Raw genomic sequence first — 14,609 nt, 5'->3', positions numbered from 1 at the left:
AGTATTTTATGTAGGCTTACAATTGAGGGTAAAGTTCCTCTTTCATCGAGCGAAACCCAAAGCACTTGAACTCCTGTCAATCTAATCCAAGTGAAAAAAATAAAAGTAAATCAGTGCCAGGATGTCAATAAAGTCTTGCATTCAATCTAAACTGAATGTCAATTGCTTCTTCTTAATTTAACATTTTAAATTTGCCAAAAGCTCTTAAAGCCTTCGATTGATAACAAAGGGGAAACGCCCTGAAGCAGCTGCAGGATTCAACCTAGTGCCATGCAACACTGACAGACATTGACACTGTTTGTGTTTCCAGCGCAGGTTGTTATTAAAATGTTGCAACATGTACCTCGGTGATTCATCTACATCATGAAGGTGTGTGTTTATGCAAGTGTGTGTGTGTGTATGTGTGTGTTTGTACCTGTTCAGGCCTGATTTGAGCATTGACTAACTGATAGACCACAGATTCCGTCAGAGGAATGTCTCTCAGCAGAAACGCTGTCAGAGTTTCATCGTCCTTCAGGATCGACTCCACTCTAACTCCTCGGCCTGCACAGAGAGACACAGGCAGATTGTGGGATGACTGTTTTTTAATTGCTGTACATTCTGCTCTTTCTTCAATGACTGTCTGGAATCAAATGTCCTTTTGAGTTATGAAGTAGATAAACTGGATACAGTGGACGACTGTAGAAACTTAGTCGCACATATTTAGAGCAAGTTGTGACATATCTGCAGCATTAAAAAAGATACACACACACAGGATGAAGAGACTCCACCTCTGCACTGTGTCATTGTTTCCTGTGGCCTGTCTGAGCATGAATAAAGTTTGCTAGGCTACATGAAGAGTTGAACTGCACTCAGTAGAGCGCATACCTCTGCCAATGCCAAACAGTCCCCAGGCTGGATCAGTATGAAATTGCAATACTAAACCCATAAATGTGCCTGGGTGTTTCCATCAAGATTCACACCTAATTTCCTGAGAAATCAACAAAATTGTGGAAAAAAGGAAAAATTTGATTCAGAAACTCAGAAGAAAGAATGTAAAATCACATCGAGCAACATTTGATTACCGTCAAGTCATGTACAACATGTCACTGAGTTTCTAGGCATATTTCTCATCAGCCGCGTCATCTGATAGGTGGCTTTAACCTACAATTATTTCCCATCCATCATTTATCTACACCTCTGTCAACCCCAGCTGATACTGGGCGAGAGGTGGGGTACACTCTGAACAGGTTGGCAATCCATCCAAACGATCCGCCAATAGCAACGGTGATATTCCCCGCACCACCGTAATGACCCTGAAATCTTTTTCACAAAATTTAACTCAATAAACTTTAGAAACTGTCCAAAGGTCTTTTTTGACGAGTGGTGAGACATAAATGTCATATGTGTGGAGCGTAATTACCAGTTTTTGCAGGGTGAAATTACACACACTGACTGAAGGTTAATGAGGCTCTGACTGCTGAAATACAAAGTCCACATATGTGTAAAACAACGCACAAGACCAACATGTTCTTAAATGTGCATCCCATCGTAACCTGTGAAATTAAAGATATCCCAACATGCAGACTTCTTGGTTACAACACCCCTTCTTGCACATGTGCCTAATAACCGGATTTAAAATGTGAACATAAGGTCCACTCAAATATTTCCTGTTTAATATGACCTGTCATGAGGAGACAAATCTATTAGTTACATAACTTGATGCTCAACAGGGTTCATTTTTTCACAGGGCTCCTGGGAACTTGTGCGGAATGTGGATGCGTATCTCTCTCAGCTCTGTTGGTCCATTTACGTATTTCTCCATGAGAGTGGCCGCACACAATCATTCACAGGCGGGAATTCACTTGGCCTCCTTCCACATGAAGATTTTCCTCGTCAGCAGGGAAATGTGAAGCACATTCAGTACAGATGTACTTACATGGCTCATAACCGGAGGCCGCTAACTCTGAAAGGTACATGATTGACAATGGTTATGTCAAGTTACCTGCATCTTTACACCATATAACCTCTCGCATGAAAAACAACCACCTGCACTCATCCAGACTAGTTAGACCAGACTAGTTTCATCTTCAAACAACAATAAACTATTCCCATGGACAAAGTCCCAGCACATCACATGAATTGAATAATTATACCTGGTTATGCAACTGAATGTCTTGTGAATATTTGTCTACCATTTAACTTTCCTGATCTCAAATCAGTGATGCACAGCTCCATTTTAAAATATTTCATTAGGATTTGTTGTATTTTTCTTGATTAAGTCGATATGACACTTGGGCAGATAAACAAAGTCATTAACTTATGGTACTGTCATTGTCAGCATTGCTTGTCATGACACTTATGCGTGATGATGATTTGATTTCCAACTTTGTAATAGCAGTTTTACCAGACCTGTGAATCAAGCAAAGATGAGCACAAGTATATGTATATATATATATATATATATGTCTCTTGTAAATAGGAAATAAAATCATTTATTTTCTGTTCTACCCTAATAGACTATGACCCTTATAAAATCTGCGCTGTGCTGCTTAACAGGGTTATCAGCTGTGAATTTATTTCTCACTGTTTTAAAGGATTGCTGTAATGTCAAATTTTGCTGTAGTTTGGTTGTAGTCAACGGATGAAGCAGGATCACTCAAAATATAAAATAAAAATAAAATAAAAAAAGATAAAAAGCTCAACTTCGATCCCACTAATTGAATTAGGAAATGCCCCTGCTCAAATTGCTATTAAGCTCAGGCGCCTGTCACTACATGTATGGGTCATGCATGTATTATGGCATAAGTACACTTGGACAGAGGGTTGTAGGCATGGTGTAGTCTCTTCTGAATGTTCTGTCATGGGGGAGGGGGAAGTGTGAACTAGGCACACGTGAATTTGCCCTCCCACCAAACAAACAGCACACTGGTGGTGAAAGTAATCAGCTTATGTTACGGGCCTTTCTTAAATCCATGTGATGTAATCCCGTTACACTGCACAGACACACGGACTGACGGGGGAAAGGTGTGAGGTGTGATGTAGACTGACATGGTTCTCCACCAGATGACAGTTCCAAGCTTTCCTCTATTAGCACGTGTTAAAAACGAAAAGTGTAGCTTTTTGGTCAGTTTGTTTCCTTGTGGCTCGTGCATCCACTTTCTACTAAATGTGCAGCCGTGTTTTACAAAAAGTAATTATTCTAATGTGCATTCGCCTGAAAAGTGTGTTATTTAGGTTTATCTGAATAAAATACAATCACAATACATTCAGAAACCAAACTTTTCCCCTCGAGCAGCACTAGTGACCTGGAATATGCGGTCAAACTGAAAGTATGGTTGGCAGCAGGTTGACAAAAGCCCGGAGCTCTGACCTGAGATCTGTTCAGGATGTGAGCGCAGAGTATCCATGAAGTTACTCATGGTGTTCAGTTCCCTCCAGAGGCGCCCGAGCTTCAGGAACTGTGGATCGCTGACAAGAAGCTCCTGGGCATCTGAGTAGAAGCGAGCCAATCTGCAAGAGTGAAGGTTATTACAATCACACACATTAAGTTCTGTTTAACAACACACACACACACACACACACATACACTTCTGGCAATTGCATTAATTTCTGAGTGTGTGCACACATAGACTGAGGCTTAAGAACAAGTGAAGCATAATCCAGAGACATTTGAACAAATTCTCTTTGAGTCCATTACATAAGTCTACCTTTTCATCCCAGATCAAATGTTTCATAAGGAATTCATCTTCTCTGGCTTAAATTCACCTCCCTGTACAAGCCCAGTGTGATGCTCACATGGAGTTGTTGTAGTTGGACACCAGACCAGGAGATTCACCACGGGTGGGGTACTGGAAACAAGGGTTGTTGGCATTGCAGAAGATTCCCTGGATCCAGGGCAGGACCCCCGCGGAGGGCATGGCCTTGTTTGGAAAGTGGCCTGAGGGGAGAGGACACTCTTGTTGGCTTTCAGTGCTTTGCATAAGTCACAATCAATAGGATGCTATATGGACCACAGAGGAAATTACTCTTGAGGACAGAACTGTCCACTTACATTCATGTTGACGGTAAAGTGGATTCACCCTCCTTAGCCACACCAGTCCCATGACCAGCATTACAGGCCACATGATCTCCATGAAGAATCGCACCTGGTTGAGCAGCAGCACATTCATTTAATAAAATTAACTATATGGACTTTTGCAGAAGTTTTTGTGTACATCAGACATATACATATCATGAATAGATGCAATAGGCCATTAATGCTCAGTACTTTTAGTTATAACTTAAACATTGAGTCTACTAAAGGTGTGATTGTAGTAATAGGAATATAAAAGATATAAAAATACAAAGGTCCATAAAATATTATACTGAGAAAGTATCACAAACTGTTGTAAAGGTATACTAACTTATATGATGAAAAAACTATATTGAGTAATAGACAAATATAATAAAGACACAGACGTGTATATTAATTGGAGTCATAACTAACTCCCCTGATGCATTTTCCTTAAACATGCTAGAGGCTTGTAAGTTATTTGCAAATTCTGCAAACTTGGAATCACTGATGATGCTTTAAAAATCATGTTACTTCTTCTGTTCGGTCATATGTTGTACAGACTCCGGAGAACGCTGATGTAAATGTGAGGGTTCCTTGTTTTTTGATCTGTAGGAATTGTAACTAACTGCAACGCTCATAGGGGATAATTCCAGTGTGTAGTTGATAAATGATTTTACCCTCTGCCTCCTGCGGATGGTCCAGTTCTTCCACAGCAGGAGTTTGACCTGTCCTCCTGCCCCCATGGTTCCTCCGTTTCAGCCCCGTAGGGGCTGGCACCAGCCAACAAACCTGCATTTAACAAGCCTGCTATTTTACCATGATCTATATGAAGCCAACTTATGTACTATATTACAAAATGAAATGAAACTAATTATTTTTAATTTTTGTAAATAAACTGTGCTGTCACACATTCATCCAAAGAGTATACTCCATATAAAATATAGCTCTATAATGAGGCTGTTAAGCTTCACATTTCACATGGTTATCATAACAATAACAGAACGTTCCGCAGTATACGAACAGACTCTGGTTAGTTTTAATGGACAATGTCACCGTCTGAACACACTGAATATTCCGAGTTCCTGGTGCATATAACACAACAAGCTTTAATCTAGGTCAGTCGCAGGTGTTGTGTAATCTGTTTGGCTCCATTGCTAATACCATACTGCAACCTTATTTTACAAGCATAAGGCATATAATATCACTTACCTCAGGAGAACACTTGCACTGCAGACAGAGATCCAGTAAATAAAGCATAACACCACATACTCTACTGAGTTGCTCCTTGAGGTTGCACACACAGCTTGTTTCCAGACCTTGTGAATAGTTAAGCAGATTGATTTAATCTTCTTTCAGTGCTGGGAGACTGAACAAAACGCCTCTCATCCGTTTGTAAATGCCTACCTGACCTAACCACCTGGCCCTCATTATACTGCGTAATCCTACCACTGTTATAATCCCCTCACTGTTACAGAGGAATATTTCTGTTTTCATGATCTCACAGGCTCAACACTGCATTAACACTGGTTATCATGGAAATGTTTAGTATTATTATAAATACAGGCTTTTTTCCATGTTTTAAAATGCTTGTACAGTGCCCACTCTTAACAGGTCAATGCTCTGGAGCTACTCCAGAATTATTCCTTGTCGTTAGTGAGTCTTCCTCAAACAGTTCTACTCTACAATATACTGTCACTTGTTTGGTGTCTGTGACACCAAACAGTTAGAAAACTTTTTTTTCATTCTACCAGCAATAAAATCATTCTGCTTGCAATAAATAGCATTGAAATAGCCTTATAACTGTTTGTATGTGACTTATGTATTTATATATGTATATATATATATATACATATATAAGTTTGAATGATTTATTTGACTTCCATACATTTCATGTCAGTTATTTCAAGGGTTTGTTGATAGAATCTTTAGAGCCAACTTCACAGCGTTTCATAATGAAAGCCCTGTAATACATATATATAAAATTAAAGTTGTGTGGCAAACAAACAAACTCTGGGCTGTAACTCTAAAGATCATTTGACAAACAGGAAGTGATTCTTTCAATGTTGTTATAATGACGGAGACCAGTGTCAGTGACTACTTGCGTCAGTCCGATATGGTGAAATAAAATAATCAGATCCTCAAAATGATCTGGTTAGACAGATTATTGGCTGCAGGCTGCCATTTTCCAACCACTGCTGTAGATTATCTGAGGACGTCAAGACTGAAGGTGCACTGCCCCCGCCCCCACTGACTGCTAAGGAGCGCTGGTCGCCTGTTTATTTAAATTGTATTAATAGGGAACATATCGCATGTCCAAACAGAATCAAACTCAGCACTGCACTTTATCGAGCAATTTACAACAGACATGCAAAGTGTGAGGTCGGTTAAAAGAACTGTTCATGTGTTAGACAGACAGCCAGACAGACAGATAGGTAGATACAAACCATCCCAGTTGGAATTTGTCAGATATATTTTAATAAATTACAAAAGGGTGTTTGCTTTCATGTACCTGCTTTTTTTTCCTCTTTACATTGACCTTTTAAACATTCTGTCAACCTTGTACATTACCATGAAAAACAGATAACATTTAAATAAATGATGCATTTACAGAACCTGTTTGATTTAGCTGACTGATAAAACTATTTCAGTTTAAACATAGGAAAATTAAAAAAACTTTGGCTATTAAAAAATGTAGATGTTATTTTTAAAAAAAGGCAAGGTAATGCCTGGGCATTTCTAAATGCTTTGCAGGACAATTAGAGTTGATACGTACAAGTCAAGCAGTATAAAATGGATGCAACCATTAGCATAATTAATTATACCCTAAATGTAAGGCTTTGAAATAGTCTGACTCACAGAGGATAGAAAGATGTTGAAAAGTTTTGATGTCAGGTCAGTGCACCAAACTTCTTTTGCAATATAGTAATAAATCAGTGTTTTTGGTCTATAAACATACAGAGATAGGGAGCGTGTAAGAACTTTATACAAAATGGTCAAATAAAATGTAATTGCACAGTTTAAAAAATATATATAAATATTCTGACCAAGTGCCAGAGTGTACAGAGCAAGTGATTGGTATATGAAATATTGGTGAATCTTATTAAAAATATACAGCAACTTAAGTGCATCCTGTTTATCGTCTGAGGACCAATGGGTACATTTAATTCTCCACACATTGCCTGCAGTCTTAGTACACTTGGAAATTGTCTTTGCAGAGGCTTTTCTTAATCTTTCTCCAAAAGAATATGGCACACACTGTTCACAATGGTGCACCGTCTCTCAGACAAAATGAGCCTCTCGATGCTCGACCTCCTGGAGGCGTCGTGGCCGTAGTCTCTGGTAAACAGGTTTGCCCTGGTTTTGGCCCAGTTCCTCGGGGCTAGAGCTGGGAGACTGAGACATTGTCGCCTGTTCGGCCTCAATGTCCTCATCTAGAGGCTCATCCACAGACACTTCTATCTCAATCCCAAGCTCCTCATCATCGTCATCCTCTTCCTCCTCCTCGTCCTCCTCCTCCTCATCTTCTTCCTCTGCGCTGTTGGCTGATGAACAGTTCGGCAGTGCTTTAGCTTTGTTCCCCAATGGGGGCTTGTAGAAGGTTCCTGGGGGGGGCTGGAGGGTCCTGGGAGCTCTGAAAGCGGTTGCAATGGGGCTGTACTTGGTGACATTGTCCTCTCTTCTTAAAGTCCTGCTGGGTCGCACTGCGACTGTGTAAGGTCTATTGGGGAACAGGGTGCTGAGAGTGCTCCCAGAAGTTCCCAGGGAGAGGGTTGATGACACAGAAGCTGAAAAGTTGCTGATATCTTCTGAAGTGCTCTCTGTGGACGAACTGGCCACGATTCTGACAGTCCGAGAAGCAGCATCCTGTTTGTACTGTTTGTCCCAAGTTCTGCGTAATGTCTGGGTGTCAATAAATTTACTCCGGTAATGTGTGGCCACACGCAGTTTTGCATTTTCGGTTTCATCCACTTCTTCGATGGACTCGTCAAAACTGCTGCCTTTCCTGACCTCTTGGTCAGCACTGTTTCGAGTGTTGTTCTCGTCGACTCGGCCTCGGCTGAGAATCCGTTCTACCGGCATGCTGACCGGCCGGGAGGAGAGTTTGTTGCGTGGGTGTCGCAGCTGGACCCTGGCGACAGTGATAGGCTGGGGGCGACAGAGCCCTCTCTCTCCAGGTTTTGGGACCTCAGGGACCCCATTGAAGGTCTCTGAATCCACCTCATCCGCTTTAAACAGAGAAATAAAAAAGAGTTGACACATTAACATAGGAAGGAAAATGAAGTAGATTTCATAGACAATATCCTGCAGATTGCTTTACGAAACAAAATAATTATGAAGTAACATTGGCCTCTTTATATTGCTCTTTAAGGAATATCTATCTTTGTAACACTGACCAGGTTCAAAGTCACTTCCATCGAGGCTTGGTGTGATCTCCTGAACCTCAACCAGTAAGTGAGATGAAGGATTAGCTGAGGAATGCCTCTTATACACCTTTGAGGATTGCTGTGATGGGAAAGAAAGGGGAGGAACACAATGTGTAAGATTTTTACATAAAAAAATTTAACATGCCATGCTCATTTTTAGCATTAAAGCTAATTACCTCCTTAATGTCTCCCAGCGACTTGGAGTGCCTGCTCAGTTGGGTGTCATGGCGGGGTTGGGTAACTACCTCTGTGGGCGAGGTGCTGCTCAGGGGACAGAGGAGGGTGTCAAAGACCATCTCATAGTGTCTGATCAGCAGCTCCACAATGAGAGCCTGATAGGGATAATCCACCAGAGAGGAGAGGGAGACTTCAGCATCCGCTTGCCTCGGCTTGATCAGTGTCGGGCCGAAGATGATACCCAGGTTGCTGGCTGTCATCTTATTTTCCTCTGACCACTCTGTCACCCTGGAGAGGAAAGTTAATTAAATAACTGCTTATCACATCGCTCTCTGTTAAATTAACATGATCACTGTTTGCATTTAGCAGAAATGGGATTATGGATTATGTGACTGAGGCCTACCTGTGCAGATGCTCGATCAGGAACTGCAAAGTCTTGTAATGAGTTGGCGGCAGCTGCTTCAGCAGATCCTTGATCTTGAAGAGGACCCGGTTGAGCTCCACGCTGACCTGTGCCGGGGTCACTGTGTTGGGACTGAGCCGCAGCGCCTCCAGTTCCTCCACAATGATACTCTGGCTTTCCTTGGCCAGACCGATAAAGTCGTTATAGAAGCGGAACAGGATGAGCGGCTCTGGAAGCTGCCACGGAAAGCATGGATGACAAGAAGAGCAAGTAAAACAAATGAAACAAGGAAGTTAATAATAAACAGCAAACAACCAAAATATATAAGAAAATCAGCAGGGGAATCAGGGATGAGAAGTGGAAAATAAGTTCTGGGACAAAAATAAACAAAGACAAATAAACACAATTGCAGTGAATGTGTTCTGTAGCACTCACTTTATACCAGCTCGTCTCCTTATTTGGGCGACAATCTATGTAAATGTTAAACACCCTCAATATTGCTTATATTGGGGATAATGTTTTCGTAAGCAGCCCACCTGTCTCAGGTAGAGTTTGAGTACGTTGCTTATGTCGTGGGGATAAAGCTCGGAGAGCTCCACCAGGTCCTTGCCATTCTCAAATGCCTGGCACAATTTTTCAACCCGAGACTTGGCACCATTTACCCGGTAGATACCCTTCAGGGCACAAAAACAAAAATGCATTTAGCGCAAGAAAGATTATGCAATTTCTGGCTCACCATGGTGACACTGTGTAATCACAGTTACTGAATATTCAAAGGATACTCCAAAGAAATATAAATGACTTGAACTATATTATATTGTAACTCAGATCATTTCCTTTTTCTACATTTTTAAATGGTCATTAATATTACTTTGATACAAACATCCATATGTAGCCGGATAACAAACACATCATAATTATTTCTCAGAAATGAAGTTCAATTTGAGACACTGTTACCAAGTCTTTAAAGTGAAGCCAAATAGAAAACTTGGAGAAGCAACACCCTCTGTTCAAATGGAGCCAACAGTTTTTTAAAAGTAATATTGTCATGGAAAAACCAATAGTATGAGGTAGTAAAATATTTTTTGCACTTAATTAATTCAGTTAATTGAAAGTAAGTTGATTTAAAAATAATAAAATAAAATTACCTTTATGTTGAGCGCTCTATTCTCGATTTCTGACGTGCACTTCTGTATGATGAATGGGATGCCGTCCCGGCTGTTCTTAGCCGCCTGCGTGAAGTCGATGCCGAAGAGGTGGAGCTTCCCCTGGAGCTTCTTGTGGCCACACTGGATGGCCAGGGTTTCCAGACACTTCTTGTGACAGGCCAGCGAACACTGCACACAAGTTGACAAGTATCTCAGTCAATCAAAAAGGCTACATTTCCACTATAAAAAGTAAAACAATCGAAGCATGTGATCCTACAAGACACAATTACTGGGACTATTGGGACACCCCATGATCCCCTTCTGAAGTTAAGTTGAAATTGCATGATGATGAGGACCAATATACTCCCTGTCTCTATCTCTCTCAAGCCTTTAAATCAAGAGGGTACTTGGTTTGAAATGTGAACACACAGAGATGTTCAAAGTAAACCACCATTTTAATTACTATATGGAATGATTTCAACACACTGCAGACTTATTTTTCATGTCAGCTTCTCGTCTGTGTTTCCCATAAGTACATAACAAGTAGACCCTTTTGTTATTGTCCTGTTTGTTGTATCTTATAAATATGGAAAGACACTGGATCTAGAATAAACAGGGCTAGGGGGTACAGGGTTGATGGAGGGAATTCCTCGGAAGATAAACAAAAGGTCTTTGGTTTCCATTGCCTGTTCCCCAACTGAGACCAGTTGGTAGATTTGGTCTCGGGGGAGAGCTTGTGGCCAAATTCAACTTTCCCCTTAATTTGCTGAGGTGGTCTCTCTCTCTTCTGTCTTAGTTAGATTTTTTTTTCTTGCATGCCACGACTGATAAAGAAGCTGTTGTGAAACTTTGGCAATGTTCAACCCTGTTCGCTGTGAGCTCACCAGGTTTTCTGACAGGTCCAAACAGAGGATCTTGGACGGGTTGGAATTTTATTCAATTGATTCTGAAAAATAAAGGAGAAAAAAAGAAACCAAGGTTACCTCCTCGCACTCTGCTCCATGAAACACCACCAGGCCGTCACACTCTCGACACTTGGAGGGCGCTCTGAGCTTCCTCAGCTTGTGGGTTTGAGATGCCTTGGACATCTGGGTATTTCTGAAGGGACCTGGAGAGCTGGCTGTCTCGATGACAATCTCGCTTAAACCTGCAGAGTTAGAGGGAAAACAGCCTTTAAAACCATGATCTTCCTCTCACTAATATATGGTAAGAAGGCACTTGATAATAGGGCATACAGAAATAAAAGAGATAACACACAGTAACTGAGTAACTACAGTTATATTACTGAAGTTATGTATATATGCAACGTAAATAGAAGGAAACCTTAGGAACTAATTAACAGTTAAAACATTGTCAGTGTTAAGTCTGAATCACCGTTATCAGACGGCGACGGAGGCTCTCTCTCATCCAGGTCATCAGCAGAAGACATGGTGCCAGTGGATGGGGTTCTGGGTAATCTCCTCTTGAAGTCTCCTGAACAGTAAGGCATCACACACCAGTAAGTCCACATCTCCACAGCTGTTCCTCCCTGGTCTGTTCCCCGTGTGCTACTTAGAGTGTGATGCACTGAGACAACTTCCAGTGCAATGCACCAGGTGAAAGGGTGTGGTCCACTTGCATGGTTTTGACCCCCGATTGTCAGGTGATTCGCACACCCATTGACTGATTAATGGCTTCCTATGGACCTCAGTTAAATAAGGTTTTTGAGTTATTGATGAGCTTTTCAGGAGGCCCATTATAAGGGATAAACTCCTGCAACGTTAACATTCTGGGGGTCGATGGGTGGAGGTGTCAGCATCACACAGTCCACCATTTGCTAAAAGTTGACTAACCTATAAGTAACACATACCTAAAGTTCTTACATAAACTGGCACAAGTTTTAATAAATGTTTTTATCTACAAAAAACTTGTTGGTGGTTTGACACGTCCTGATTTACAATCACATTACATTGTGACAAGTATAATAATAAACCTAAGGCAGTTGCACAGCAACTGAGGAAACAAAGAGAAACCTGGTCACCAAACCTGCTATTTTATGTGTGTGTTTAAGTTGTTGACTAATACAGTTGCATAATGTTAAACAAAGAGGCACCAGTGTCACTGGTTGCTAAGGTCCTGGATTCCCAGATAACATGCCAACAAAGTTGGATGAACATCAAGTTCATAGGAAAAAAATGTGTGGGCCCCAGGGGAGCTTAAGACAGTCAGTGCTGAGAAATGCACCTCCTGCTGCTGCTTTTTTATCAATGACATGAAACAGACCCAGCTGATATTTAAATATAGGTGTGGGGGAAACCTGGTTGATTTAGCAGGAAACATGATAGCCTTACAGGAAGAAATGCTTTTGTAAATGCAATATGAAAGTATGCGAAGATTTACAGAGATATCAAATGATTACGTCAAGCTGTTGGATACTTATTATAATGTTAATTAGCAGATAGCTTTTTGATGTAGATGGAACCTATTACAGCTTAGTTAATGCAGACAGTTGTGCTAAAAGAAAGTGGTGGAGCCAGTGATCTGGTTGGGAAAGCTGCTCATGATTTTATTAGCAAACTGACTATTAAAGCAATCTAAAAAAAACACTATGTGAGCTCAACAACAGTACACCATGCTCAAACTTGTACAGTGTGCGGAATTTAATTTAGCTGGTAAATAGAAATGATCTTAGGCCCACTTGGAGGTAATGGTTGTTAAATGAAGTGTGTGTCTCTGTGGCCCTACCTGGGCTTGCAGTGGGCGAGTCCATGGACCGAGACTCACTGCTGCCTCCAGCACTTTCTGAATCACTGCACATCCCTCCACCCTGGCTGGCTGAGGCCCAGGGACGAAATGGGGCCTGAATCCGAAGTGCTGGATAAAATAAAACACAGTTGAGCATTAAAAGACTAGGATGATTGAACTTTTAAATTTCTATTCTTTTTAGATTGCATGAAAGAGTATCACTCTAACTGGACTACTTGTCTAACCATTTCAACATGTACTTGTGTAGATATTATGAGACATTTGATATAAAAGAAGCTGCTCATATGCTAACTTTAAACCTGGGCACCTTGGATGTCTGTGCTATTGTTGGAGCGCCTTTCTGCAATCTTGGCGTGCTGGGCATTGATGGGACTGTCCACCTCCTCAGCACTCAGGATGTCGGAGGTCACGGACACCTGGGACAGGTTACTGTGGGACGAGTGGCAGCCACTTAGCGAGCGCTTGTTGAAAGGCATCCTGGGAAGGGAAAATTATGAAAAAAAAGATATTGTTTATGACAACCCTAAAAACCCTGCAAAGCCCTTCCGTTTAATTAAATCAAAATTTCTCCTTTTTGGTTCATGATAAACTGTGAAAATGCCATCTAAAGATTTTTTTGTGCCAAGTTTCATATTTGTTTAAATCAGCTCAATAACTGTAATTCTTAAAGTGTTGGTTCCAATTATCAAGTAAATGTGTTAATAGTCCTTAATGAGAAGTTAACTAAATGATCATGAGATCAGCCCCACTTCCTTATCAGACAGCAATTAATTACATTGTAATGATGATTAACTGACTCAGATGGGTGAACCATGCCAACCATTGTTAATGAAAGTATCCCACTTTAATTCTCAATATACAGTATGTAGATCAGTGGCCTATATTTAACCCTTTGAAGACCGGTGTCAAGGATGCATATGAGCGTTTGTGTGCATTTCATTTCCTCTCAACCAAGTTGAATTCTTTTGATCAGGCCGGGATCAGAGTTGAGGGGAAAAGTGAGAACAAAGCACTCTAATATTTCTATCTCTCTCTCTATGTGTGTGTTACCTGGGTCAACAAAACTCCCTTAAAAAGGAAACTATCTTTAATTAAGTGATTGGTGCTAATAATCGACTCGTAAATATAGAAATCTTAGTTTTTTTCCTTTTCAGATGGAGACGATGTGCATCTAATTCCAAGCTATTTAAAAACGTTCAAAGACCTTCAGCTAAACCGCCTGTGAGCCCACTGCCGCAGCTCCTCTCTCCCGTGACCACAGTCATTTCCGCAGGAAGCCCCGACCTAGCCAATTGTTTTATGGTTTCCAAAACAAGCTCCATCCACTTCAGAGGTCTACAACCACCTGATTACCATAAATAAAAGTTCTTTCCTCCCATAGAATCCTGTGGCGCAACATTTAAGCTTCTGATGCTGTATTAAAATAAAATATAATTTTAAATACAAGGAAAGACTTAACATTTCAAATAAAATACATAAGAACTTTGTGTGTGACTGTTAACCCCTCCGAGAGCTTGTTATCTGTGAGTGATAAAATCTGAGTAAACAAATACTGATAACAGAGGTTTTGATGTGCGACAGAACATTTAGCATTTAGCATCACATTTCCATTATATTCAAAAGGGAATATTCCATTAGGGTGTGGTAACTGTACATCTATAAAAAGACATGTGCAG

General features: G+C 40.8%; 2 protein-coding genes across 3 annotated transcripts in view; both read right to left on the bottom strand.

Moving 5' to 3' along the window:
• Nucleotides 1-5,355, bottom strand: part of LOC133932657 (retinal-specific phospholipid-transporting ATPase ABCA4-like) — a 31,471-nt gene extending 26,116 nt beyond the window's left edge. Inside the window, exons 1-6 of the mRNA XM_062379433.1 lie at nucleotides 5,246-5,355; nucleotides 4,714-4,825; nucleotides 4,034-4,127; nucleotides 3,778-3,919; nucleotides 3,353-3,492; nucleotides 416-543 (exon numbers count right to left, since the gene is read on the bottom strand). Of these exons, the coding sequence (XP_062235417.1) occupies nucleotides 416-543; nucleotides 3,353-3,492; nucleotides 3,778-3,919; nucleotides 4,034-4,127; nucleotides 4,714-4,779 (570 nt within the window). The 5' untranslated portion in view covers nucleotides 4,780-4,825; nucleotides 5,246-5,355. The remainder of the gene's footprint in view (nucleotides 1-415; nucleotides 544-3,352; nucleotides 3,493-3,777; nucleotides 3,920-4,033; nucleotides 4,128-4,713; nucleotides 4,826-5,245) is intronic.
• Nucleotides 5,356-6,488: 1,133 nt separating this feature from the next.
• Nucleotides 6,489-14,609, bottom strand: part of arhgap29a (Rho GTPase activating protein 29a) — a 32,196-nt gene continuing 24,075 nt past the window's right edge. For both annotated transcript variants that reach the window (XM_062379416.1, XM_062379417.1), the window contains 10 exons: nucleotides 13,241-13,410; nucleotides 12,913-13,041; nucleotides 11,563-11,661; nucleotides 11,172-11,335; nucleotides 10,189-10,377; nucleotides 9,577-9,714; nucleotides 9,041-9,276; nucleotides 8,637-8,925; nucleotides 8,431-8,539; nucleotides 6,489-8,262 (listed from right to left, as the gene is read on the bottom strand). In XM_062379416.1, coding sequence (XP_062235400.1) covers nucleotides 7,316-8,262; nucleotides 8,431-8,539; nucleotides 8,637-8,925; nucleotides 9,041-9,276; nucleotides 9,577-9,714; nucleotides 10,189-10,377; nucleotides 11,172-11,335; nucleotides 11,563-11,661; nucleotides 12,913-13,041; nucleotides 13,241-13,410 — 2,470 coding nt within the window. In that variant the 3' untranslated portion in view covers nucleotides 6,489-7,315. The remainder of the gene's footprint in view (nucleotides 8,263-8,430; nucleotides 8,540-8,636; nucleotides 8,926-9,040; nucleotides 9,277-9,576; nucleotides 9,715-10,188; nucleotides 10,378-11,171; nucleotides 11,336-11,562; nucleotides 11,662-12,912; nucleotides 13,042-13,240; nucleotides 13,411-14,609) is intronic.

Source organism: Platichthys flesus, chromosome 21, assembly GCF_949316205.1.
Source record: "Platichthys flesus chromosome 21, fPlaFle2.1, whole genome shotgun sequence".
Lineage (NCBI taxonomy): Eukaryota > Metazoa > Chordata > Actinopteri > Pleuronectiformes > Pleuronectidae > Platichthys > Platichthys flesus.
This window is presented reverse-complemented; position numbering and strand designations above follow the sequence as displayed.